Consider the following 26,757-nt stretch of genomic DNA (forward strand, 5'->3'; position numbering starts at 1 on the left):
CGAGAACCCAAAAGAAACCCATGGGGAGATCGTGGAGACAGTGACGCAGGGCCAGGATTAAACCCAGGTCCTTGGCACTGTGAGGCAGCAGTGCTTACCACTGCACCACCGTGTCGCCCAAGGAAGTCACTCAGAAAATCTTTCCGCAATCAGGCAGAGTCAACAGTTTTGTGAAAGGGAAAGGAAAGTGTAACTGATTTATCAGAGTTCTTTGAGGTAACAAACAACATGAAGAAAGGGGATGTATGAGAGGCATTCTTATTGAAACGTAAAATTCTGAGGGGACTTGATAGGGTGCATGCGGAGACTAAAATTAGGGGACACATTATAAAAATACAGGGACCCCATTTAAGATGGTTAGGAGGAATTTTTCAAAGGACTGTAAATCTGTGGAATTTGCTTCCCCACAGAGTAGTGGAGGCAGGGTCATTGAATATTTTTAAGGCTGAATTAGATAGGTTCTTGATTTACAAAAGAATCAAAAGGTTATAGGGGGTAAACAGGAAAGGTAGAATTAAAAAGGGAGGCTGCAATCAGATCAGCCATGATCTTATCAAATGGCGGAATAGGCACTAGGGGCCGAATGGCCTATGCTAGCTCCTAATTCATAAATTTGCAAATCAGATCAGCAAACACAATGGGCTCCACATAACGCACTGCTAAAATTTAAATGCGCAGTATCACACACAACACTAAAAGGCGATTAGAAATGCACTGAACATAATAAATTCACGTCACTGTTTCATGAATTCTACAGCTTTTAAGAACTGTATTTTTAAGAACAATTTCATAAATGTATACAACCCACAGGGTAGGAATCCCATTTGCATGCTCAGTAACCATAACAATTCTGAAGCACTGCATGTGGGAAGGAAATTCATGAGCAGTCAGGACTGATTGCAAGTCCTCTGGTTTGATACTCACCAGTTCACCAAAGTTATAAATGCCTTCACCGAGTAGTGCAGCCAGGCCCAGAGTGAATGCTCTCTGCTGCTGTGAACCCACTATCAAGAACGAAAACAAACAATTAAACAACTAGCTTAAGAACTGCTTCATACCAAGCACAAGTGGAAATTAAATGCAACAAGCATGTCACCCAGAAAAACAAACATTTCACCAATAGGACTCTGCCAAAGTTATGGTAAGCAAGGAACTTGTGGTGGCACAGATAAAAGTAAAGACAATACTGGAAAGGCTGAAAGTGGATAAATCACTTCGTTCAGATGAGAATACACCGTAGCTCGGTGAAGGGAGCAAGAACTTGTGGAGGTGCTTGACAATCTTCTTGGTGATGCTAAAGATGGGCAAGTTTCTAATTTTACACTTGCTTAAAGAGACAAGATAAACCTGACAATTATAGGTTTAACAAGTTTCAAATTTCAAATGGGAACCTCAGAGAAACAATAATCTTGGAGGAAATTAACAGCCACTTGGATAAGCACAATATAACAAAGGAGATCCAACAGAAAACTATTGAGGGCAAACTACTTTGATTGAGATTTTGCATGAGGTAACAGTGAGGGTGCATGAAGGGGATGCAGTATGCATAAGAACGTAAGAACTAGGAGCAGGGGTAGGCCATCTGGTCCTTCGAGCCTGCTCCACCATTCAATAAGATCAGCTCCACTTACATAGAACATACAGTGCAGAAGGAGGCCATTCAGCCCATTGAGTCTGCACCGACCCACTTAACCTTCACTTCCACCCTATCCCTGTAACCCAATAACCCTCCCAACCTTTTTTTTGGTCACTAAGGGCAATTTACCATGGCCAATCCACCTAACCTGCACGTCTTTGGACTGTGGGAGGAAACCGGAGCACCCGGAGGAAACCCATGCAGACACGGGCAGAACATGCAGACTCCGCACAGACAGTGACCCAGCAGGGAATCGAACCTGGGACCCTGGCGCTGTGAAGCCACAGTGCTAGCCACTTGTGCTACCGTGCTGTCCCTATACCTGCCTCACCTGCACACTCACCATAATCCTCAACTCCTTTACTGTTCAAATGTCTACCTTTGCCTTAAAAACATTCAACGAAGTAGCCTCAACTGCTTCACTGGGCATGGAATTCCAGATTCACAACCCTTTGGATAAAGAAATTCCTCCTCAATTCAGTCCTAGATTTGTCCCCCTTATTTTGAGGTTTTTCCCCCTAGTTCTAGTTTCACCTGCCAGAGCACCTCCCTGCTTTGATCTTATCTATTCCCTTCATATTTTATATTTCTATAAGAAACCCTTTCCTTCTTCTAAATTCCAATGAGTGTAGTCCCAGTCTGCTCAGTCTCTCCTCTTAAGCTAATCCTCTCAACTCCGGAATCAACCTAGTAAATCTCCTCTGCACCCCTTCCAGTGCCAGTACATCCATTCTCAAGTGAGGGGACCAAAACTGTGCATAGTACTCCAGGTGTAGCCTCACCAGCATCATATACAGCTGCAACATAATCTCCCTGTTTTTGAACTCCATGCCTCTGGCAATGAAGGACAATATTTAATTTGCCTTCTTAATTACCTGCTGCACCTGCAAACCAACTTTGTGATTCATGCACAAGGACACCAGTCTTTCAAAAGTCATTTGATACCACATACTAGGTTTGCAAGCAAACTGGGCCAATATGTTGAAGGGGGCTGTAGGAGTATGGTACAAAATTGGCTACGGCAATGGTTCCCAAACTGCGGTTCGCGGACCACAGATGACCAGAGTACTGCAGGTGGTCTGTGGAAAAATGAATACAATTTGGTGCTAATCATGTTTCATAATCAATATTACATTATTATTTGCAATGTAATTTGCATCACAAACATCCTTGTGTAATATAATCCGGAATGTACTTGAGAATGTGCATCATAAACTATGAGAAATAGTTGATATATAAGCTTGACTACCGTCATCCGTAGGCGGTGTAAAAAATGTTTAAAATGGCTTGCGTACTTTGTAGTCTGCAAAAGCTTTGGTGACGATCTATGGTTCGCATAAAGTAAAAGGTTGATTACTGCTGGGCTAAGGGATACAAGTTGTGGTAAATGACGGCTTTGGGTCTGAAATGCACTGCCTGGAGTGTTGCGGGGGCAGGTTCACTCAAGGCATTCAAGAAGGCATCAGATTAATAGGGGAAGACAGTGGCGTAGTGGTAATGTGACTGGACTAGTAAACCGGAGACCCAGAGTAACGCTCTGGGGATCCAGGTTCAAATCCTGCCACAGCAGATGGTGAAATTTGAATTCAATAAAAAAAAATCTGGAATCAAAAGTCGAACAAAACCACTGTTGAATATCGTTAAAACAACCATCTGGTTCACTTTTATTTAGGAAAGGAACTCTGCCGTCTTTACCTGGCCTACATGTGACTCCAGATGCACATCAATGTGGTTGACTCTTAACTGCCCCCTCAAAGGTATTTAGGGAATAAATGCTGGCACACGTCCCATGAATGAATTTTAAAAAATACGCAAGGGTTACAGGGAATGGCACTGGGGAGCCAGTACAGAGACAATGGGCCAAATGGTCCCCTCCTGCTCTAACAATTATGGTTCTGTTTCTCGGACTGGATGGAGTGATGTTACCCAGGGTACATTGATGTTTCAGAATATACATTAATAACTTAGACGTTCAGGGCACAATTTTGAAATCTGCAGGTAATACAAAACTGGGACTGGTAAACAGCAAGGAGACAGGTGCAATGGACAAGCCTATGTGAAGAGGAGATTTGACATATTACATAAAAATAAACTGTTTCCAATGGCTAAAGGGTCAATGATCAGAGGGCATAGGTTTAAGGTGGCTGACAAAAGAACCAGAGGTGACACAAGGTAGAAGGTTTTTTGTGAACACAGCAAGTGGCATGGATTTGACTGGTGTATACAGATTTAACAGCAGCCTTCAAAAGGGAATTAGATCAAATCTGGGCTAATGTGGTGTGTTTTGCTGTACTCCTGATCGCCAGTGAATTAGTACATTACAGAAGGAGAGAATTGTGTCATGGGATCTTTTCTGTCCACATGGGTGGAATAGTAGCACAGTGGTTAGCACTGTTGCTTCACAGCTCCAAGGTCCCAGTTCGATTCCCGGCTTGGGTCACTGTCTGTGCGGAGTCTGCATATTCTCCCCGTGTCTGCATGGGTTTCCTTCAGGTTCTCCGGTTTCCTCCCACAGTACAAAGATGTGCAGGTTAGGTGGCTTGGCCATGCTAAATTGTCCTTAATGTCCAAAAAGGTTAGGTGGGGTTACTGGGTTAGGGTGTTCTTTCCAAGGGCTGGTGCAGACTCGATCGGCCATATAGCCTCTTTCTGCACTGTAAATTCTATGATTCTATGAGAGCGCAGATTGGGCCTATGTTTAATTTCTTAACTGAAATACAGCAGCTCACTACTGCACTGGATATCATCAATCTTGAATTTTATGCTCAGATTCTGGACTGGGTCTTATAGCAAAAAGCATATTTTGCACCTTGCAGATACGGTTGTGTCATTCTGACTGCTGGATTGCTCCCATTTCTATCAAAGTCACAATGGCCTGCCTGTGTAGAAACAAGCTCTCTAAATGGCCTTGCCTTGAGACACATTTTGAAGAAGATTTGTGGATAAATAATGGATGTTCACTGTATGTTTTAAAAAGGTTAACTTGATTCATAGAATATTGTTTTGCTTTAAAAAAATACTTTTCCATTTCTGCTGTACCATTGGGGCAGCAGGGTAGCATGGTGGTTAGCATAAATGCTTCACAGCTCCAGGGTCCCAGGTTCGATTCCCGGCTGGGTCACTGTCTGTGTGGAGTCTGCACGTCCTCCCCCTGTGTGCGTGGGTTTCCTCCGGGTGCTCCGGTTTCCTCCCACAGTCCAAAGATGTGCGGGTTAGGTGGATTGGCCATGCTAAATTGCCCGTAGTGTCCTAATAAAAGTAGGGTTAAGGGGGAGGTTGTTGGGTTACGGGTATAGGGTGGATACGTGGGTTTGAGTAGGGTGATCATGGCTCGGCACAACATTGAGGGCCGAAGGGCCTGTTCTGTGCTGTACTGTTCTATGTTCTATACCTGTAGAGTGGGCCGTGTGCTCCCCATACCACAATCTATTAAAATCTGTGGGTCAGGTGAACTCCATCATACACTTTGGGGTTCTCTAAACCCTGGCCCATAACAGGAGAAAGAAAAACTTAGAGGAATGAGAAAAGAGCGAGACATTATGAAGATTCTCTGTAATCAGCTATTGCAAAACCAGCAGTCACTAAAAGAGCTAAACTGCAATATTTCAAAAAGGAACAGAGCTTGACACTTACTTGACAAGTCAGCGAGTTCGGTGCAGCCAAGATACCGCAGAGCCTCCCTGTAGTAAGCAGCATGATCACCCACCACCTGATAGTAACTGCTTGAGGTATCATAAAACCTGCCATGGACGGACGTCACTCCTGGCAACTTCTGCAGCATCTCGTCAACTTCCTCAATGATTTTCTAACAAGTGGAAGGATCAATGCAACAGGTTAGAGTTGGAATATCACTGACCAAAGGAAGAGATAATGACCTATTGGAAGATTACAATACACACAGGAGTATCACACCTTTTAGGTCTGTACACGGCCTCCAATTGAGATTGAGTGAAACCTGTAAATTCTATACACCTTTTGGCACTGTCATCAAGCTTCTTTTTAGGCTAATGCCTTCATTTTCAAAATGGTCATCGTACATGTTGCGAGAAATTTAGTAGAGTTCTTTACCCAGTATCCTTGGAAACAGAGAAACTGCTATCTCCCTGGGATATAGAGCCTTGCAAACAGGTAAGCGATTCTGTCACAAAACCCATACTGTCTCATACTGACCCACCATGCGCATGTTGAGCTGTAAAAGAGCTTGGTGAATTAAAGGCTGATCATAGTTTGTAACATGCAAATGTATGTGATTTCAGAACGCCTCTTCTATATTTTAGCATGCAAGTTATTTGCCGCTCTCAATATGTTTCTATTTTTGGAGTATATTGATTCATACAGGTTTCACATGCAAAGATATTCTCGGTAAATTCAGATTGTCCATGAAGCTCTCAAGAGTATTTCATAACCATTTATCCTTCACTGAGCACATTTTCACACAGCAGCTGTACAGAATATTCCAGCGACTGAACAGTACAAAAATCACAAATACATAGGAGTGATTGCTTTTTCTGGAATTAAAGGAATTCTCAAAATGTTCGACATCATTCATGCCCCTTGGTAGTAATACTCCCCAGTAATCACTTCAAATTGTTCAGCAGACTGTAACATTGGAGAGGTCAAATGCCACCCACAGTAAGAAAGGCAGAATACTTCTAGAACACAATTTACATGCTTAAGACATACCAAAATACTTCGCAGGCAATCTACTACTTTTGAAGGGTAGTCTGGTGTTATGAAAGCTAATCTGTGCATAGCATAGACCCACAAAGAGTACACAAAGGAATGGAGTTAGTTATTTCAAGGGTGTCGGCCCAGGGTAAATAATTGGTCAGGCCAGCAGGAGAACTTTCTGTTCTTCACAAGCTGCTACGAGATATGTTACACAGATCTGACTGCATCTTAGTTTAAATGCTCATCAGAAAGACGTTCCCTCAGTATAGGACTACAAGCGTGACATCCTACTTGACCCCAAGCTAAACTTCCAACCCCAGATTCTCTGCATCACCAAAATTGCCACTTCCACATCCATAACATTGTCCATCTCTGTCCCTGCCTCAACTGAAACACTCCTCCACGTCTTTCTTACCTCTGCACAATTTTCTAATGCTCTCCTGGCCAGCCTCCCACCTTGAACCCTTTGTTAACCTGAGCTCATCCAAAACTGCCAATTTTAACCTAACTCACATCAAGCGCAAGATAATACCATAATAGAAGCAGGAGTAGGCTATTTTGCGCAATGACCCTGCTCCACCTTTGAATTGAATAAGATCATGGTTGATCTTGTTGTGGCCTTAACTCCACTTTCTTTCCTGTCCCAAATAAACCTCCGCTGCCTTGTACATCAAACATCTACTCAACTCGGCTGAGAATATTTTCAAAGGCCCAGCCTCTTGTGCTCTCTGTGGAAGACAATTCCAAAGATCCATGTTTCTCAGAGAATATCCTCCTCATTTCCAAATTAAATGGGAGATGCCTTATCCTTAAACTGTTCCCCCTAATTCTAAATTCCTCCACAGGGGAAATATCCTCTTAGCATCTGCCCTGTCATTTTCTAAACTCCAATAACATAGGGCCAACCTGCTCAACCTTTCCTCATTAAGAAAACACCTTAATTCCAGGAATCGGCCGAGCTAACAGCCTCTTGAACTGCTTCAAACGTAAATATATCCCTTCTGAAGCAAGGAGACCAAAATTGTAAATAGTAGTTTAGGTATGATCTCACCAATGCTCTGTACAGTTCTAACCCTTTCTTTGGATTGTTACCTTGCCATGGTGGAGAGCTTGAATGTATTTATTGATGCAGAGAGCAATGCCGTTGGGAGTCTTAAACTTCTGGCATGGTCATCCATGACGGTCAAGGTCGGAGGGGAGGAACCAGACAAAGTACATTCCAAGACAAGTCCTCAACAGTGAATCAGGTGGAATATACTCGGATGGTATCAACAGCTGCAATGGCATATGAAGGCTACAGATTGGAGATCACCAATTGTCAACTTGAATTAGGCCTATCTTCTTCAGGGACCATGTGTCTGTTGATGTGCAATGGCATAACCATGTCAATAGATCTCCCACACCAGGCGTCTACCAAGAGGAAAGCAACATACAGATAAGCCCTGTGGCGATCAGGTGACGTGGGCAGGATCGTGGGATCAAGAAGTCCCTAGCTTCGGACTGGTACATAGGCGGTTGATTCAGTCGTCTCGCTCTTGGAATAGGAACAGGAGGGGGTTTCGGCAGCTTCCTTCATGACTCTTCAGGATCCACTCTGCTCACCCCTCATGGGGAAGCTAGAAAAGGTGCTCTAAAAATAGTCTGCTTCATCTCCAACCTGGCAGGAAAACAACATCCAGCAGGCTCATCTATCTGCAGTCAGAAAAGTTAACTCGATTTCGGAACCTGGAATGTACATGGAAAATGAGCAAAACAATCAACTGGAAGAGAAAACTGCAGACAAGCCAGGCACTTCAACATCGACTCACTGCCCTGCAAAAGACCTGAAGAGAAGGCGAAGGGGAACCGAGGGAAGATGGCAGTGGTTCTACCTACTTCTGTCCAGGAAGACCCGAGGATCAGCCCAGGACTCATGGAATTGAATTTGTCATTAAGAGCAAACTCATCAACTGACTGTGAGCCCCCTATTGGCATCAACGAGCGCTTCATGACCCTTCGCCTACAGTTTGCCAAGAACCAGCAGGCAACAGTCGCGAGTTTGCCTACGCCCCAATCCTTGATGCCAATGATGAGAAGTCAAAAGGTGGCTTCTACTCCAACTGGACACCATGCTGTTCCTCAGGAATGTTGGAGTGTAAGAAATCTTACAACACCAGGTTTGTTTCAAATCACTAGCTTTCGGAGCACAGCTCTTTCATCAGGTGACTCACCCGATGAAGGAGCTGCGCTCTGAAAGCTAGTGATTCAAAACAAACCTGTTGGACTTTAATCTGGTGTTGTAAGACTTCTTACTGTGCCCACCCCAGTCCAACACCGGCATTTCACATCATTCCTAAGGAAGATCATCCTCCCTGGGGAATTCAACGCCAAGGTTAGAAAGGACACATCTCTGGAAAGATACCATCGGAAAGGAAGGAGTTGGGAATTGCAGCTCCAATGGGGCTCCCCTGCTCACAAAATGCGCAGAACACAAGCTTATCATCACTAACACACTGGTCCAACAAAATGACAAGTTCAAGACTTCCCGGAGACATCCACGATCAAAGCACTAGCACAGGATCGACTTCGGCATCATCCGATCCCAAGACCAAAAGAATGCCCTCAGCACCAACGCAATGACCAGTGCAGATGACTGCTGGATAGGCCACTTGTTCATCCGCTTCGCGATGGCCATCAAACTCCACTAGAAGCAGAGGAAGATGAAGAAGCAGCTCAAAAAAAAGATCAACATTGAGTGGCTTCAAGAGCTAAGCATGCTCGTGAACTTCCAACAATGTCTTTTTCTTCTGGCAGCAGGGTAGCATGGTGGTTAGCATAAATGCTTCATAGCTCCAGGGTCCCAGGTTCGATTCCCGGCTGGGTCACTGTCTGTGTGGAGTCTGCACGTCCTCCCCCTGTGTGCGTGGGTTTCCTCCGGGTGCTCCGGTTTCCTCCCACAGTCCAAAGATGTGCGGGTTAGGTGGATTGGCCATGCTAAATTGCCCGTAGTGTCCTAATAAAAAAAGTAAAGGGGGGGGGTGTGTGTGCTGTACTGTTCTATGTTCTATGTCTTCTCCAAAATATCCAAATGGAGTGGAGGGAAACTGGAAAGAGCTGAAGACACCCATCTTCTCAAGCTGTGAAGAAAGCATCAGCTACAAGACCAGGAAAACACCAAGATTGATTCGGCGAGATTGACCACATCGACAAGAAGAGGAAAGTTCTCCACGCCTGGAAAAACAACTTAACCAGCAAGGCAAAGAGGAGAGCTCATCAAACAGCAAAGGTGAAGATACAAAGAAGAACTAGGAAAATCAAGGACCAATGGTGGACTGAGAAAACAAAGGAGCTGCAATTCCTCACCAACAAGCATGACACCCAGGGCTTAAGTGCCACCAAGGCAATGTATGCACCCAATACCCTGGGCCTCATGCCAGTGCAGAGTAAAGACGGAACCCTCTTGAGAGACAGAGAAAGCATCAGCCTTCGATGGAGAGAACACTTTGAAGAACTCCTAAATCATAAGGACCTGTTTGAGAAAATCTGCCATCTCCCCATCAAAGATTATCTCGGACTCGCACCAAGTGTGGACTAAGTCAATGCCGACATTAAACATGTCAAGATTGGAAAAGTTGCAGGAATGGAGGGAATTCCAGTGGATATTTTGGATAAACTTGGGGGAGAAGAGATTACACGTCCTCTCAATCAGTTGTTCCTGAAAATCTGGGACACAAAAGAAATTGATGCTGACCTCAAGAATACTGTCATCGCCACCATCTTTCAGAAAGGAGACAAAACGGATTGTGCGAACTATTGAGGAATCTCTTTACTCTCCATTTCCATTTCTTCAATCTCTGAAGAAATTGTTCCAAAAAGCCAGTGTGGCTTCCATCCAAACTGTGGAACACCAAACGTGATTTTCACTGCTCAGAAATTTCAAGAGAAATGCCAGGAGCAACATCAACCACTCTCCAGGCGTTCATCGATCTGACCAAGGCTTTTGTTCAGAGAAATGCATCAACATCCTTCGACTCTTCCACAACAAAATATCGGCAACAGTCCTCACCGATGGAAATAAAAGAGAAACCTTCAAGGTCAAGATTGGAGTCAATCAGGGATGTGTCATCGCCCCCCTCCTTTTCACCATCTTCATCGCCACTATCCTATCCTTCACCTTGTAATAATCTTTATTATTGTAAGAAGGAGGCTCACATTAACACTGCAATGAAGTTACTTTGAAAATCCCCTAGTCGCCACATTCCGGTGCCTGTTCGGTCGGGTACACGGAGGGAGAATTCAGAATGTCCAATTCACCTAACAAGCACATCTTTCAGGACTTGGAAACCGAGCACCCGGAGAAAACCCACTCAGATACGGGGAGAACGTGCAGACTCCGTACAGACTGTGCCCCAAGCTGGGAATCGAACATGTTGTGAAGCAACAGTGCTAACCACTGTGCTCCTGTGCTGCTCTGTCAAGAACAAGTTTCATGATGGAGTGGATATCAGCTACAGGATGGACAGAAAACCTTTCAACCTCAAACAGTTGAAATCCAAGAGGAAAACAACACCAACATCGCTCCTGGAGCTTCAATATGCAGATGACATCGCCATCTCACTCTCAGAAGAGAATCTCCAAACCATGCTTGACCCCTTCGCGGGAGCAAACCAAAGATTCGGTCTCAGCCTCAACCTCAAGAAGGCCCAAGTGCTTTACCAACTCACCCCAGGGCAAGATCCGGACTCTACCACAATCAATTATTTATTATATATTGTATATAATTATTAATTATATAATATATAAATATTATACATAAAAAATATAATTTTTTCTATGTTTCTACAGGATATGGGGTAAAGCAGGATTAGGCTATTGAGTTGGATGATCAGCCATGATCATAATGAATGGTGGAGGGGGCTTGAAGGGCCGAATGTCCTCCTCCTGCTCCTAATTTTTTTCTATGTTTCTATCAAAGTCAGTGGAGAAACACTACCAAAACGTGGAACATTTTCCCTAACCGAGGAGCCACCTTTTCTCTCAGGCAACAAAGGTGTCAACGCCTGGAAGATCCTTGCTCAGAAGTGATTTAATTAGAGGAACCTGCTGACTAAAGGGATAAAATTCTTCAAGGACACGCAATGGCAAGAGGAGGCCTGGAAAAGGAGCCTTAGAAAGGAATACTAGTGATCCAGAATCCAAGGACCTATCCTATCTCCCGGAAACACCTATCAACTGTGCTGGCGAAGATGTGGCTCTAGCATCGGGCTCATCAGCCATGCAATAATCCACAGAACCCCTGACCAGTAATACGGAGTATCTTAAGTGGACAATCATACTCGTTAGAGTGATCACCGAAGAAGATGACGACAGTTGTAATAAGTCTTTCCAATTTCATGCTCCACCCCTTGCAATAAAGACCAACTATTCCTCATGTCTTTCTAATTTCATGTCTTTCTTTCTTTATTTTTTTTTTAAATTTAGAGTACCCAATTCATTTTTTCCACTTAAGGGGCAATTTATAGTGTTCAATCCACCTACCCTGCACATCTTTGGGTTGTGGGGGCGAAACCCACACAAACACAGGGAGAATGTGCAAACTCCACATTGACAGTGACCCAGAGCCGGGATCAAACCTGGGACCTCGACGCCGTGAAATTGCAGTGCTACCACTGCGCCACCGTGCTGCCCTAATTTCATGTCTTTCTAATTACTTATGGAATCGGCACCTCAACCACAGGAGTTTGAAATCTCTCTCCATTTAAATAATTTTTTGCTTTTATATTCTTACTACCAAAGTGGACAATTTCATATTTTCCCACATTGTACTCCATCTGCCAAATTTTTGCCCAAATTTATCAAATGCAATTAGTCTTTCATAAAGATTATTATGATTTTCTAAATATCGTGCTGTTACCTCTTAAATAATAGATTCTAGCATTTTCCCAATGATAACCTTTACGCTAAGTGGCTAGAATTATTTGCTTTCGGCCGCCCTCCTTTCTTGAATAGAGGTGTTACTTTTGTGGCTTCTTAACTGCTGGAACCTGGAAATTTTGAAGGATTACAACCATTGCATCCACTGTCTCTGTTACCACCTCTTTTCAGACCCTAGTGTGCAGACAATCAGGTCCAGGGGACATATCAGCCTTTCCTCCTATTCAGTCATTCAGTGCTTTTTCCTCCGAGTGATTGTTTCAAGTTCCTCCTTTTGTTCCATAATTTTATTATTGTGATTTTTGTGTGTGTCTTCTATGGTTAAGGCAAATACAAAATAAGTTTTCTCAGCCATTGCCTTGTTTCCCATGATTAATTCCCCAGTTGCACCCTCTTAAGGGACCAACCTCACTAACTACTGTTCCTTTTTACATACTCGTAAAAGCTTTCACTGTTTGTTCTTATATTTCTTGCTTGTTTTCTCTCATACTGTAACTTTTTTAAAGACATACTTTGCTCCTTTCAAAAATGTTACATTTTCTGGGCTACCACAAATCTGCTGCGCTGGATGCCTTTTCTTTCAATTTCCTATCTTCCGTATTTAGTCACGATGGTGCATCATTCTCATGGAGTATTTGTCTTAATGGAATATCTCCTTAAATATCTGTCATTGCTTCGCCATCACTTTTAACCTATTTTCATGGCTCACTTTAGCAAATGCTGTCTTCATACCCTTTGGGTTTACGGCACTAGTTTTAGACACACATTTCTCACCCTCAACCTAAACATTAAACTCCCATGTTATGATCACTCTAATCTTTAATACAAGATTAATTATTCCTCTGTAAGAATATAGATTTGCTATAACTTGACCAAACTCAAAATTGACTATTATCTTTTCCAAATGCTTGCTGGAATAAAAGTCAATTAGTTTGTAGCATAAATAACCAATTTCAGGTGAATATGAATGATGGCTCTGAAAGGAGGCTTGCAGGTTCAGGATGATAGTCAAGAGACTTGTAGAATGAGCCATAGGAAACAGAAGCAGGTCTGATAGAAGCAGGTCTGAACATGGTGCTTGTGCAAAGGCTATAGCAAGTCATGGAAGGTTAACGGTTAAAGGTGGCCTTTTACTCCATAGTATTAGACAAATAAGTCACTATACTATGAACATTTTGCATTAAAAATTCCTAGGGTCCTGTTAATATAACATCCAGATGCACTCTGAAAAGCACATATACGATGTTGTGAAAAGACAATTGGTACCCGAATCAGTATGGTATGACTGATCTAATCAACTCAGATTTAATTTCCCATATAATCTCTTGCAGCATTATTAATGCGTTGTTCTGGCTGTAATTTTGAATCTTTTTTAGTAAAGTAGGTCTTTTAAAGGAGAACTTAGGTGTTATTGGGCAGCATGGTAGCACAGTGGTTGGCACAGTTGCTTCACGGCTCCAGGATCCCAGGTTCGATTCCCAGCTTGGATCACTGTCTCCACGTTTTCCCAGTGTCTGGGTGGGTTTCCTTCGGGTGCTCCGGTTTTTTTTTTAAACATAGAATTTAGTGTAGAAGGAGGCCATTCGGCCCATCGAGTCTGCACCAGCTCTTGGAAAGAGCACCCTACCCAAAGTCCACACCTCCACCCTATCCCCATAACCCAGTAACCCCACTCAACACTAAGGGCAATTTTGGACACTAAGGACAATTTTTGGGCAAATGTGGTTGTCTTACAGGCTGAGTCAGGCGAACTTGACATGGTGATAGAGAAACGGCAGAGAAGCTAAATGATTACTTTGGTTAAGATTTTCCGCTCCCGTTTTCTTCTGACAGTATCAGTGACGGGAGCAGAAAATCATGCGTGAAATCCAAATTGCATTTCACGCAGACATAAAGTATGATGCAATTTTCCCCTTCCCCCTCCAGTGACGTAACGCGTTTCCTGATAGTCACCATCAGGAACCTCATTTCCATACATTAGCATATCATTGTCAGGCCTCTATGTCTCAATCATCTCCCACCGTAAGAACATCCATTCACATCCGCACAAATAAAGCAAATAACCCCATTTGTCTCTCTTGGGTGTGCCCTTCCATTCACAATTAGCAAAGAAGCACTGATATTCCATTTCAAATCGTACTCCATTTACTCCTGCGCAAGATGGACACTGGCTTTCTCTCCAGCTCTGACCACCTGCTGCAGAATTCGTACGTCCAGAGTGGCACAGTGGTTGGCACCTCTGCCTCAGAAGCACCAGGGACCTGGGTTCAATTTGACCTTGGGAGTTTGCACTTTCTTCCCTTGTCTGGTGGGTTTTCTCCGGGTGCTCCGGTTTCACCCCATGGTCCAAAGATGTGCAGGTTCAGTAGGGTTGCGGGGATGGGGCAGGGGAGTGGGCTTAAGCAGAGTGCTCTTTCAGAGGGTTGGTCCAGACTCAATAGGCCGAATGGCCTCCTTCTGCACTGTAGGATTCTATGGTTCTATGATTCCGTGGTACCTTGGTTTCCTGGAGGTCTCCAATTTTGATTTTAATAGCAGCAATAGCAGTCCTACAGAGAATCATGGCTTCATCATTGCCCTTCACCTGTTAGATCAAAGACAAAAGGTTGCCATCAGTTCTTGGGACACTTCACATGGGTGGCTTTGGAATCTCTCCAAGACATTTTTGTCTGATTTCTTAAATAAAGTTAGTACATGCACATGCTCTGTAATCTTATCTATAAATATAAAAAACTTCCAATGCTGACAGGAAGGTCATGCATGTTATTTCTATCACTCCCAGGGTCTAGTAAGAAGTCTTACAACACCAGGTTAAAGTCCAACTGGTTTTTTTCAAACACCAGCTTTCGGAGCACTGCTCCTTCCTCAGGTGAATGAAGAGGTATGTTCCAGAAACATATATATAGACAAATTCAAAGATGCCAGACAATGCTTAGAGTGCGAGCATTTGCAGGTAATCAAGTCTTTCCAGATCTAGAGATAGGGGTAACCCCAGGTTAAAGAGGTGTGAATTGTCTCAAGCCAGGACAGTTGGTAGGAGTTTGCAAGCCCAGGCCAGATGGTGGGGGATGAATGTAATGCGACATGAATCCCAGGTCCCGGTTGAGGCCGCAATCATGTGTGCGAATTTGGCTATAAATTTCTGCTCGGCGATCCTGCGTTGTCGTGCATCCTGAAGACCGCCTTGGAGAACGTTTACCCGGAGATCAGAGGCTGAATGCCCATGACTGCTGAAGTATTCCCCGACTGGAAGGGAACATTCCTGCCTGGTGATTGTCGCGCAATGTCCGTTCATTCGTTGTCGCAGCGGCTGCATGGTCTCGCCAATGTACCGCGCTTCGGGACATCCTTTCCTGTATATGTTTCTGGAACATACCTCTTCATTCACCGGAGGAAGGAGCAGTGCTCCGAAAGCTAGTGTTTGAAACAAACCTGTTGGACTTTAACCTGGTGTTTTAAGACTTCTTAATGTGCTCACCCCAGTCCAAAGCCGGCATCTCCACATCATGACTCCTAGGTTCTAGTTGATGCTGGAGGTTTGGACACTTGCCATTATACTTAACCTTTCAGTTTCTCAGAAACAGGAGTGTAAGTGGATCTTCACTTCTAGAATTCTAGCTTGAAGCCCTGGGACAGATGTCCACCCATTCACAACTTCATTTGCCCAGTTATTGGTTTCCTAAAATTTAACCGCCCACCTTCTCCCTTCCAATGGGATCTCCTAACTGTTCTATTTCTGCTGGTAATCCATACCGTACCCATCAACCCCACCCCATACAGCCTTCCACTCCCTGTGGGCCTTAGCAGAACTGCCACGCCGTAATTCCTTGCTTTGCCAATTTCCAAGCACAAATCCAGGAATCGGCATTTGAATTCCTCGTGGAATCTTACCCAAATCTGAACTACTCCAGTTCGCTTGGAAGCTTATCTAAATCTGACCAACTCTGTCTCTGTGGAACCATAACCAAACCGGACCCATTCCCGTTCTGTATGGAACCGTATCTGACCCACCTCTAGTCCCGATGAAACTATACACAATCCCAAGTCTCCCTGGAACCACTATCTAATCCCACTTACTTGCCTTATATACCACTCCCTTTGGCCTTGCACCACCAACTCTTTTCCCATTTAATCTCTCACATCTTCCACCCTATCACAGACCTTCCCTTTGGTTCACTTCCTTAAAAGCTATTACATTTCTAACTTTGCCCAGTTCTTATGAAAGATCGAAGTAAAACATTGATTGTTTCTCTCTCCAGAAATATAACCCGACCAGCATTTTGTTTTTATTTTGAATTTCCAGCATCTGCAGTATTTGGCTTTTGTACAAGTATTCTTTGATTCAGTGAGCATGCAACACACGATTCGGAAAGCTTTAAAATCAAGTACAGTTTGAAGTACAGTATAAATTGGATGTTAAAGTACTGAAGCAGTTTAATACTGCCTTCTTCACCTTACCTTCTCCCATGTCTTTTCAAGTAGATTTAAAGCCATTTGTGCATCTGAGGAAGAAATATAAAAAAACCAAAGTCAAGGTGCAAATCTCCAATTTGCAGGGTGGTCGCCAATTAACACTTTCATTGGTCCCTTACCACAAACCATCCATTCTATTGTGAAGGATTTTACACAAAATGATTCAACATATTTATGATGTAATGCCACATTTAACTCCCAAATGAGAGAAGCGGCAGAAATATTATTTGATGCAAAGTTTATCTGTCACCACCCACCCATGACAGGTAATTCAGGGTCCCACTGCACACAGCCACTCTCCCCTCCAACACACACACTCAACCTTCACAGACATGCACGTTCCAGCAGGATTCAATGGATTACACAAGTAGTAGGAATTCAGAATAGTTTCTCCTTCCAATCTGCAAGTGTCTCAGCATTCAAAAACAGATTGCTGCACCTCAATAGCTGTCATGGCTCAGATGGGCCAATGGCATGGATAATTGACTCCGTGCAGTACTGACCAATAACTAATTTACCAAAGCAGCAGGAATGGTGAGATAATGTTTGATGTTTACAGGCTTTAATGCACCTTCTGTAACTGAAATAACTGCCCATTCCTACTGCCTCAACAGCAGCTGGCTGTGTTTAGCTAACTGATCTTAGCAGGAGGAATTTGATAACTGCTTCTCACACCTCTGGACTGAGGGGAGGGCTGCAGAAGGAGGAAAATAAATCTTTCAGGTTCTCATACCAACTACAGTAGTCCCCCGTTATACCGCGCTCCGCAATACCGCGGTTCGCGATATACGGCGGGGGGGGGGGGCTTATGGACCCCAACTTACTTGACTCATTTTAAACTCTTTTTGAAACAGCACCTTTTTTAGCCGCGATGATTAGCCGCGATGATTAGACCAATTAGCAGCGATGATTACCCGCGATGATTAGACCGATTAGCAGCGATGATTACCCGCGATGATTAGACCGATTAGCAGCGATGATTACTGTAGAACGATTAGCCGCGACCGATTAGCCCGATTACCCAGCCATAAAAGGGATACCTTTTCCAGTGCAGGTATCCTCGAGTTCAGTTACTGTCGTTCAAAATGTTTAAGCGCAAGTCTTACACAGTGAAGCAAAAGATACATTTGATAGACCGGCTTCGAAACGGGGAAACGAAGGCAAAATTATCCAGAGAGACTGGTGTACCAGAGTCAACCCTCCGTGGGTGGGTGAAAGATGAGCCCAATTTAAGAACATATGTTGGGACAGTTTCTCAGAGTGAAGGGCTTACCAGGAAAAAGGCAAGGAAAGCTAGTGACAGTAACTTAGAGAAGGCTGTGTTCACCTGGTTTGTCCAGGAACAGTCTGGTGGCACCCCCCTATCTGGACCTATCATCAAGACTCAGGCTGAGAAGTTCCATCACCAGCTCCACCCAGAGGACAGCAATTTCGTAGCCAGCAAGGGTTGGCTCCATCGGTTCCAGAAAAAACATGGGATAAGTGCAGTTACCATCAGTGGTGAACAGAGATCCGCCGACTCAGGAGCAGCAGCAGCCTTTCCCGACATCCTCAAGAACTACATGGTGCAAGAGGAGCTGACCCCAGAGCAACTCTACAATGCAGATGAGTCAGGGCTCTACTGGAAGATGCTGCCTGACAAGACCCTAGCTGTCAAGGATGATGCCCACAAGACTCTGGGGTACAAGCAAGCCAAGAACAGGCTCACCATCTTGTTTGCCAGCAATGCCAAGGGAACACACAAGCTGAAGCCATTGATTGTGGGCAAATTCAAGTCTCCTAGATGTTTTCACCACATCAACATGGAGAACCTACCCATTACCTACCGGAACTCTGGCAAAGCCTGGATGACAGCTTCCTTATTTGAGGAGTGGTTCTTCAAGTTCTTCGTACCCAGTGTCAGGGACCACCTTAGAGCCCGCAACTTACCGCAGAAGGCCACACTCCTACTGGACAACTGCTCAGCCCACCCTCAGGGAGATGTTCTCAAGACCAGTGATGGGCAGATCCAAGTGTTCTATCTCCCAAAGAACACCACCAGCAAGATCCAGCCATGTGATGCTGGCACCATTCAGACCTTCAAGTCTGTGTACAAAAAGGAACTGATCCTGGAAATGATAGACTCTCCTCTCACTGTCCCAGATTACCTGAAAGCTATCACCATCAAGGATGCCTGTTATCTGGCAGGGAAGGCCTGGGGAGCTGTGACGGAGAAGACCATCGGCAACTGCTGGAACAAGGCCCTAGGAGCAGCACTCCCACGACCCCAACATTACCCGGATGAAGAGGACTTCGTAGGCTTTACTGAAGCAGAGACCAGGGCAGCTGAGGAGAGGCTAGAGGACCACCTGGATGAGAACCTAACACTCCAGGATTGGGTGAACAGGTGGTCAGCAGCAGAGGACGACATGGCACCCGCAGAAACATTCACAGAGGAGGAGATCATCGACCAGGTCACCCAAGAGGAGGCAGAAGAAGAAGAAGAACCCCAGCCCACAGTGGCAAAGAGCCACTCGGATGCCATCACGCACCTGAAGTGGCTCATAGCATACACAGAGCAACAGGACTTCGACCCCATATACATCCTACAACTGAAGAACCTCCAGAGGCAAGCACAAGTCAAGATGAGGAAGGGGATGTGCCAGAAGAAACTCAGACTTTTTAAAATGATTTTTAAAAATATGCTTGTAAGTACAATTTTAAGTATATTATTGTATGTATATATTATTGTATATATTTTAATAAATTTAAAACTTGATTTAAGACTTGAACGAACTTTGATGTTTTTTATTTAAAACGCCCTTCCATTCAGCAACGTTCAGCACAGTCAGCGATGTTTCCTCTCGTTCATTCATTTGGATATCCACCATCTTGGAATCCACGGCTCGGATACAACGCGGGTGGCTGTCTTGGACCCAAACACCCGCGGTATAACGGGGGACTACTGTATTAGCTAGTGATCATGCTGTATACTTTGAGATTAGCAGCTTATGCATGGTCAAGGGTCATACGAAAAGGGAAATTGGTGTGCAAAGAGTGCCCCAGGACAAAAACGTGAGTAATAGTCAGCCCCTTCAGAGAGCAAAGTTCATGTCAAAAAGGTCTACTGGTTTATTTTTAACCTTCATTGCTCCCAAGGAACATAAGGCACAGGTACAGCTACACCTCAATTTTAACATTCTTCTCAAATCCATTCGCATTTAGTATCCCTATTTTGCTTGAAATCATTCCTGGAGTGAGGTGTCCTTTCCTCAAAATTAATATAAAATACTGCGGTTTTAGGGTTTGGTCAGAGATCTTAATAACATATAAACATTTACCAACAGCCAGTAACCAAGGAATTAAAGCACTCAAATGAACAAAAATGTTGCCCTCTCTGCTTTTCATCTCAGTATGTTACCAACAAACAAACCCAGATTAAAATTCACAGTTATCACGATAAGGGATCATAGCAGACCAAGATGAAAAGTTTCTTTACTCAAGGGTTGTTAATCTTTGAAATTCTCAACTCCAGAGGTTGCAGTTGCTTGAAAGAGTATATCTAAAGCTGGGAAAGATAGATTCCTGAAGAGACCAACAATCTAAGTGAGCAAGTGAGAAGTGGAGTCGAGCCAGAGATCAGCCACAATTATATTGAATGATTCAGGTTTAATGGTCTGTATGGTGTACTCGTGCTCCTGTTTCGTTATGTCCTTATCTTCACACCAATGCAATGCACATAGAGACCACATGACCAACAATGGCATCTCTTATTTTTTTTAAAACTTACTGGTCAGAAACACAATTAGCCACAAGTGGCCAATTACTGTAAATGGAATAGTGCTCCAGATATGGCAGAAATTCATACTGGGAGGGTCCTGCCTCTAAAAGAGTGCAGTAAGAAGTCTTACAACACCAGGTTAAAGTCCAACAGGCTTGTTTCAAACATGAGCTTTCGGAGCGCAGCTCCTTCCCCAGGTGAAAGAGTGAACTACATCCAAGACAGGCAGACAATATAGTAAATTTAATGCACAATGATATTGTGGCCTCTCACAGCCTGTTAAAACAAACACTGCAAAAACACAAACCATCCCCCTCAACTTGCCCCACTTCAGGGCAAATTTTCATTAACTCAGGACATTCACACTATGAATTAAAATCATTACAATATGGGGGTGGGGGCGAACACACATCTGTGAGGTTGACAAGGTAATATACAAAGCACCAGGACAAACAGATACACCAAAATGGAGTTAAGAAACATACCATTCATCTGTCGAACCACACGTAGAATAATTTCCACCAAGGACAATGGGTTTATTCTGTGTGAGTGAACATTAATTCCAGAATTAGTGTTATAATAGGGAACCTTCTGTGTTGACTACTGGATACAACCACTTCAGAATAAATGGAAATAAAATCTTTGGATTGGCCACAAATCAATCCCCTGGCCATTTTGCTAAATCATGGCACTCATTTGAAAGGCAGCTCTCAAGTAGGCAGCGACTGGCAGCACTGAGTATATCCTGAAGTCAGCTGCAGTAGGGAGTGCTATGCTACCATCTGGGAGTTTGCTTATGTTTTTGAGATGTGGGCAACATTTGCAGGCATGATTAAGTTTTCACTTGTTATGAAAATTAGCTGTGGTTTTCTGTAGATTGCTGGAAATAATGGGTAAAAAATGACAAATAGAATTCAATCAGTATGAAGTAATACATTTGGGAAGGAGAAACAAGGCAAGGGAATGTTCAATGAGTGGTAGGATTTGGAGAAGCTTTGAGGAAGAGTGCATGCTCAGTCTCTGAAGATGGCTGGACAGCTAGATAAAGTGGTCAAGAAGGTATTTGCGATACATAAAGGTATGTTAAAACTTCCAAAGTTGGAGTACTGGAAAGATGTGATCACACTAAAGAGATTCCAAAGGAGAGTTACAATGATGTTGCCAGACCTGGAGTGGAGATCTTTAGCTAGGAGGAAAGATTGGATAGGCTGGGATTATTTTATTTGGAAGAGGTGGCTGAGAGATTTAACTGAGGCGGACAAAATTATGAGGGGCTCAGACTGAGTAGAAAGGATCTATTGTCCATTCATCCATCATTGGTCAATCTAAATCCTGGCACTCGCTAACAGCACGATGGGGGCACAATCACCACATGACTGCAGTGATTCATGACAATGGCTGCCACCACTTTCTCAACAGCAGCAGGGTGTACAGGCAATAAATGCCAGTCTTGTTTGCAATGTTCACACTACATGAATGAATAGAGAGCCATAGAAGAGATAAGGCAATGGGAATCTGTCCAAAATATTAACTTGCCCTTCCTTTCTTCCATAGTCCAAGAATTTCAAGTGCATTTTACTTTCATTTTGAGCATCTATTAAGAATGCCCTGTTATTATTGTAACATTCACATTTCCCTTGGTGCCCTTTTACCATTGATTCTAAAGGTCATTCTACTCCCATTACATCTTTAACTGGGGTGAATACCACAAACTAGAGTTAACAACCACCCAACTGTGCACCACACCAACACTGATACTTTATAGTCACCAGAGTCCTATTAATTCTCATCGATGCTTCTAGTCAGGAACACAGGCTCCAAAGGTCTAAACTCAGCTCATTTTTAAAACTCTTAGAAAAAGATCATACATTCCAGAACTGCTAAATTTGACTTGTCTGCAATCATGTCCCAGGCCTGCATGATCTTGCAAAATGCTTACCTATGTTCAAAGTCACTTATGAAGTGTTCATATAACTGCAAAAGATTAGAAAAAAAAGGCAATGTTACATTTGGAGCATATACATGTGATATGAATGAATGTTACTGTTCTGTAGGCAGGCTTCTCACAGCCGGTCATGTTTGTACAGCTACTGCTTTTATCCGGAGTTACTAAACATCAATGCCATACGACAAAAAATAATTATAATAATCAAAAGCTGATGAAAACCTAACAAAATTAAGTCATTCCAATCTGCAAATTTAATTCTACCAACGGGCTATGTTGATATTGAAACTAATATTTCCTATAAACAGCTTTAATTTACACAGTGCCTTTAAGATAGCAAAATGCCCTTTTGTGCATAACAGAAGCATTCACAAAATTTGACATCAAGTAACATAAAAAGCTATCAGGAGAGTCTCTTGGTCAGAGAGGCAAGTTTTAATGGGCATCTTATAGGAGGAAACACAGATATGGAGAGGTTTGGAAAAGGAAATCTAGGGATTAGGGCTGTTGTGGCTGAAGGTGCTGCCAGCAGTCGTGGAGTGATTAAAATCAGGATTGCAGAAGAGGATAGAACTGGGGGAACACAAAGAATCTTAAAGACTTGTTGGACTGCAAGAGGTTACAGAAATAGGGATGTCTGAGGCCATAGAAGGATTTGGAAAGAAGAATGAGAATTTAAAAATTGATATATTGCTGGTCCAGGAGCCAATGTAGGTCGGGAAGCATAGGGCTGATGGGTGATAGGACTCTGGCACCAGTTAAGATACGGACAGCAGAGTTGTGGATCAGCACAAGTGTATGTAGGTTGGAAGATGGGAGCAACGAGTCGAATAGTCCAGTCTAGAGATAATGGAGACATGGATGGGGTTTCAGCAGCAGGTATGCTGAGACAGGATTGGAGTCGAGAAATGTTGCAGAGATAGAAGCAGGTAGTCTAAGAGGCAGAGTGCATCTGTGGCCGAATGATCTTAGGATCATTTTAGCTACGAGGAGCGGTTGAATAAACTTGGTTTGTTCTCACTGGAACGGCAGAGATTGAGGGGCGACCTGATAGAGGTCTACAAAATTATGAGGGGCATAGACAGAGTGGATAGTCAGAGGCTTTTCCCCAGGATGGAGGGGTCAATTACTAGGGGGCATAGGTTTAAGGTGCGAGGGGCAAGGTTTAGAGTAGATGTACGAGGCAAGTTTTTTTAATTTTTTTAACAGAGGGTGGTGGGTGCCTGGAACTCGCTGACGGAGGAGGTGGTGGAAGCAGGGACGATAGGGACATTTATGGGGTATCTTGACAAATACATGAATAGGATGGGAATAGAGGGATACGGACCCAGGAAGTGTAGAAGATTGTAGTTTAGTCGGGCAGCATGGTCGGCACAGGCTTGGAGGGCCGAAGGGCCTGTTCCTCTGCTGTACTTTTCTTTGTTCTTTAGGATCAAACACAGCACTAAGGTTGTGAATAGGCTGGCCACATCAGTTGCTAGAGAGAGGGATTGAACTGGTGGTCAGGAAACAGAGTTTGCGGCAGGGGCCAAAGACAATATTTAATTGGAGGTTCACCCAATGTCTGTTCACCCAATAATGAATGACAGAAAAGCAGCTTGACAATTCAGTGACAATGGAAGAGTCAAGAGAGCTGATGGCGATAGAGTGAAGTGTTGCTGTGTATATATAGATTAGGACGCTGATTTTTCAGATGATGTCACTGAGAGGTAGCTGGTAGATGACAAGAAGGGATTAAGGATTAATTTTTTTGGGCATTAGGAAAACAGGGGTAGGCAACAGTGCTGGAGAAGTCACTGAAGATGATACACTGGCTATGTCTGGATAGTGAAGAAATGCAGTTAAATGCAATCCCACCCAGCTAGATAGATTTAGAGGAAGATGCTATGGTGAATCATATTGAAGATTTCACACTGGTCCAGAAGGATGAGGGGGAATATCTTGCCATGCTCACAGTCACCTAGAATGTCATTTGCAACTTTGATAAGGATCATTTCAGTTGTGTATAAGAGAATCAAACAGGAAAACCTGGCAAACAAAGCAAGCGGAGGCTGAAGCCCTACATTGCTGTCTGACCCACCCAGTGCTGTCTCCAGTACCATGCGCACCCACCTAACATGCTCACCCTTAACGCCCTCACTTCGGTAAAGCACCTTGGGATATTTTACTGTGCTGCATAAATAAATGCTGTGACCATTTGATCAAAATCAATCAAAAACTTCTAGCTTTCTGAATGAACCAATCTAATTCAAACATTAGCTAACCATCCAGATCGAGGTCTAGTCTACGAGTATTGTTTATGCAGTCTATATAATGAGAGTTTTCTCCTGCACACGTATTGTGTTTTATAACAGGCTAACACTGCCGAGGTCCTGCAGTAGAAGGGGAAAAAGCTCTTGAAACAATGCTGCAGCTGTAACAGTTTTATACCTAGCTTCCAGTTTAGCAATGGTCACTACTACGCCTGATTGGGAGAAACAATACTGGCACATCATTAGCATGAAAAGGATCACTAGCCAACGGATGAACAGGCCTTAGTACAGGTTAGGAAATGATTTAGAAACCAGACAAAACTTGGGTTGGACACACCAAGCAGGAAGTTAAGTGGCACTGACTAACACAAGTGAGATAAAAACTTTGATCAGGCAGCATCAGTGGAGATAGAAAAATAATTGATGTTTCAGTTCAAGAACATTTCATTTGATGATGTGCAATGCTCACCCTCCACAGATGCTGCCCGGCCCAGACGGTCTCCTGAAATTATTGTTTTTATTTCAGATTTCCAGTATTTGTGGTATTCTGGTTTTTGTTTATGGTAATGGTCCTGTGACACTCTAATGTTCTGCAACTGGAGATGCAAACCTGTAACCACTTCACAGATGAGGACAGTGAAAACTCCAACTCCACTCACTCCTCTCTCACAATTACTTTGATGTGGAGATGCCGGTGTTGGACTGGGGTGAGCACAGTAAGAAGTCTTACATTACCAGGTTAAAGTCCAACAGGTTTGTTTCAAATCACTAGCTTTCGGAGCACAGCTCACCTGAGAAAGGAGCAGTGTTCCAAAAACTAGTGACTCCAAACACATCTGTTGGGCTTTAACCTGGTGTTCTTCTTACAATTACATTGTTGAGGAAATATCTGCGTTGTGTCCCTTTAAAAGTTTAGCCTGAAATGTCAATAATCATACCTGCAACAGGTTATCACCAGATGGGAAACATGGAATCAGTGTGAACTCCAGCAGTTCCACCGTCAGCTGGTGCCAGAGCCTAGATTGACAGTAGAGGATACGATTAATCATTATGGAAGTAGCACAGATTGTAAATTGCAGAGTAAAACAGAGAGGTGTGACAAACCCTATCTCCTCGGAGTGTAGTGGGGACGGAAAAGAGGTTGGGGGTGAGGATTCAAACGGGCGCTGGGGCCCGCGGGGAGCCCGCAGGGAGGTGGCGGGGGACCTCGCGGGACGGTGAGGGTGGGTCGCGGTGCAGTGGGGGGAGAGTCACGGGGCAAGGGGGGGGGCTCGCGGGCCAAGGGGGGAGGGGGCGCGGGCCAAGAGCGGGGTGCGCAGGCCAAGGGGGCGGCGCTGGCCAAGAGAAGGGGTGGGTGTGGAGCATGGGCTGGGGGAGGGGGGGGGCGAGCCAAGGGTGTGGGGCTCGTGTGGGGCGCGGGCCAAGGGGGGTGGGGGAGTGTGGGGCGCGGGCCAAGAGTGGGGTGGGGCGCGGGCCGGGGGGGGGGGGGGGGGCTGCGCGCGGGCCGGGGCTCACGGGAGGGGGGGGACGGGGCTCACGGAGGGGGGAAGGGGGATCACGGGAGGGGGGGTAGGGGGATCACGGGAGGGGGGAAGGGGGATCACGGGAGGGGATCACGGGAGGGGGGAGGGGGATCACGGGAGGGGGGGAAGGGGGATCACGGGAGGGGGGAAGGGGGATCACGGGAGGGGGGAAGGGGGATCACGGGAGGGGGAAGGGGATCACGGGAGGGGGGAAGGGGGATCACGGGAGGGGGGAAAGGGGGTCACGGGAGGGGGAAGGGGGATCACGGGAGGGGGGAAGGGGGATCACGGGAGGGGGGAAGGGGATCACGGGAGGGGGGAAGGGGGATCACGGGAGGGGGGAAGGGGGATCACGGGAGGGGGGAAGGGGGATCACGGGGGGGGAAGGGGGATCACGGGAGGGGGGAAGGGGGATCACGGGAGGGGGGAAGGGGGATCACGGGAGGGGGAATGGGCTCACGGGACGGGGGGGGAACGGGGATCACGGGAGGGGGGGACGGCGATCACGGGAGGGGGGAACGGCGATCACGGGAGGGGGGAACGGGGATCACGGGAGGGGGGAAGGGGATCACGGGAGGGGGGGG

The 26,757-nt window shown here is 44.7% G+C and overlaps 1 protein-coding gene across 1 annotated transcript in view; it reads right to left on the reverse strand.

The window, feature by feature from the left end:
* LOC119978162 (26S proteasome non-ATPase regulatory subunit 13-like) overlaps positions 1–25,699 on the reverse strand; it is a 55,948-nt gene extending 30,249 nt beyond the window's left edge. The window contains exons 1-7 of the mRNA XM_038819599.1: positions 25,589–25,699; positions 22,393–22,427; positions 20,939–20,994; positions 16,679–16,722; positions 14,718–14,804; positions 5,270–5,441; positions 925–1,004 (exon numbers count right to left, since the gene is read on the reverse strand). Coding sequence (XP_038675527.1) covers positions 925–1,004; positions 5,270–5,441; positions 14,718–14,804; positions 16,679–16,722; positions 20,939–20,994; positions 22,393–22,427; positions 25,589–25,699 — 585 coding nt within the window. The remainder of the gene's footprint in view (positions 1–924; positions 1,005–5,269; positions 5,442–14,717; positions 14,805–16,678; positions 16,723–20,938; positions 20,995–22,392; positions 22,428–25,588) is intronic.
* Positions 25,700–26,757: the final 1,058 nt, after the last annotated feature.

Source organism: Scyliorhinus canicula, chromosome 15 (assembly GCF_902713615.1).
Source record: "Scyliorhinus canicula chromosome 15, sScyCan1.1, whole genome shotgun sequence".
Classification (NCBI taxonomy): domain Eukaryota; kingdom Metazoa; phylum Chordata; class Chondrichthyes; order Carcharhiniformes; family Scyliorhinidae; genus Scyliorhinus; species Scyliorhinus canicula.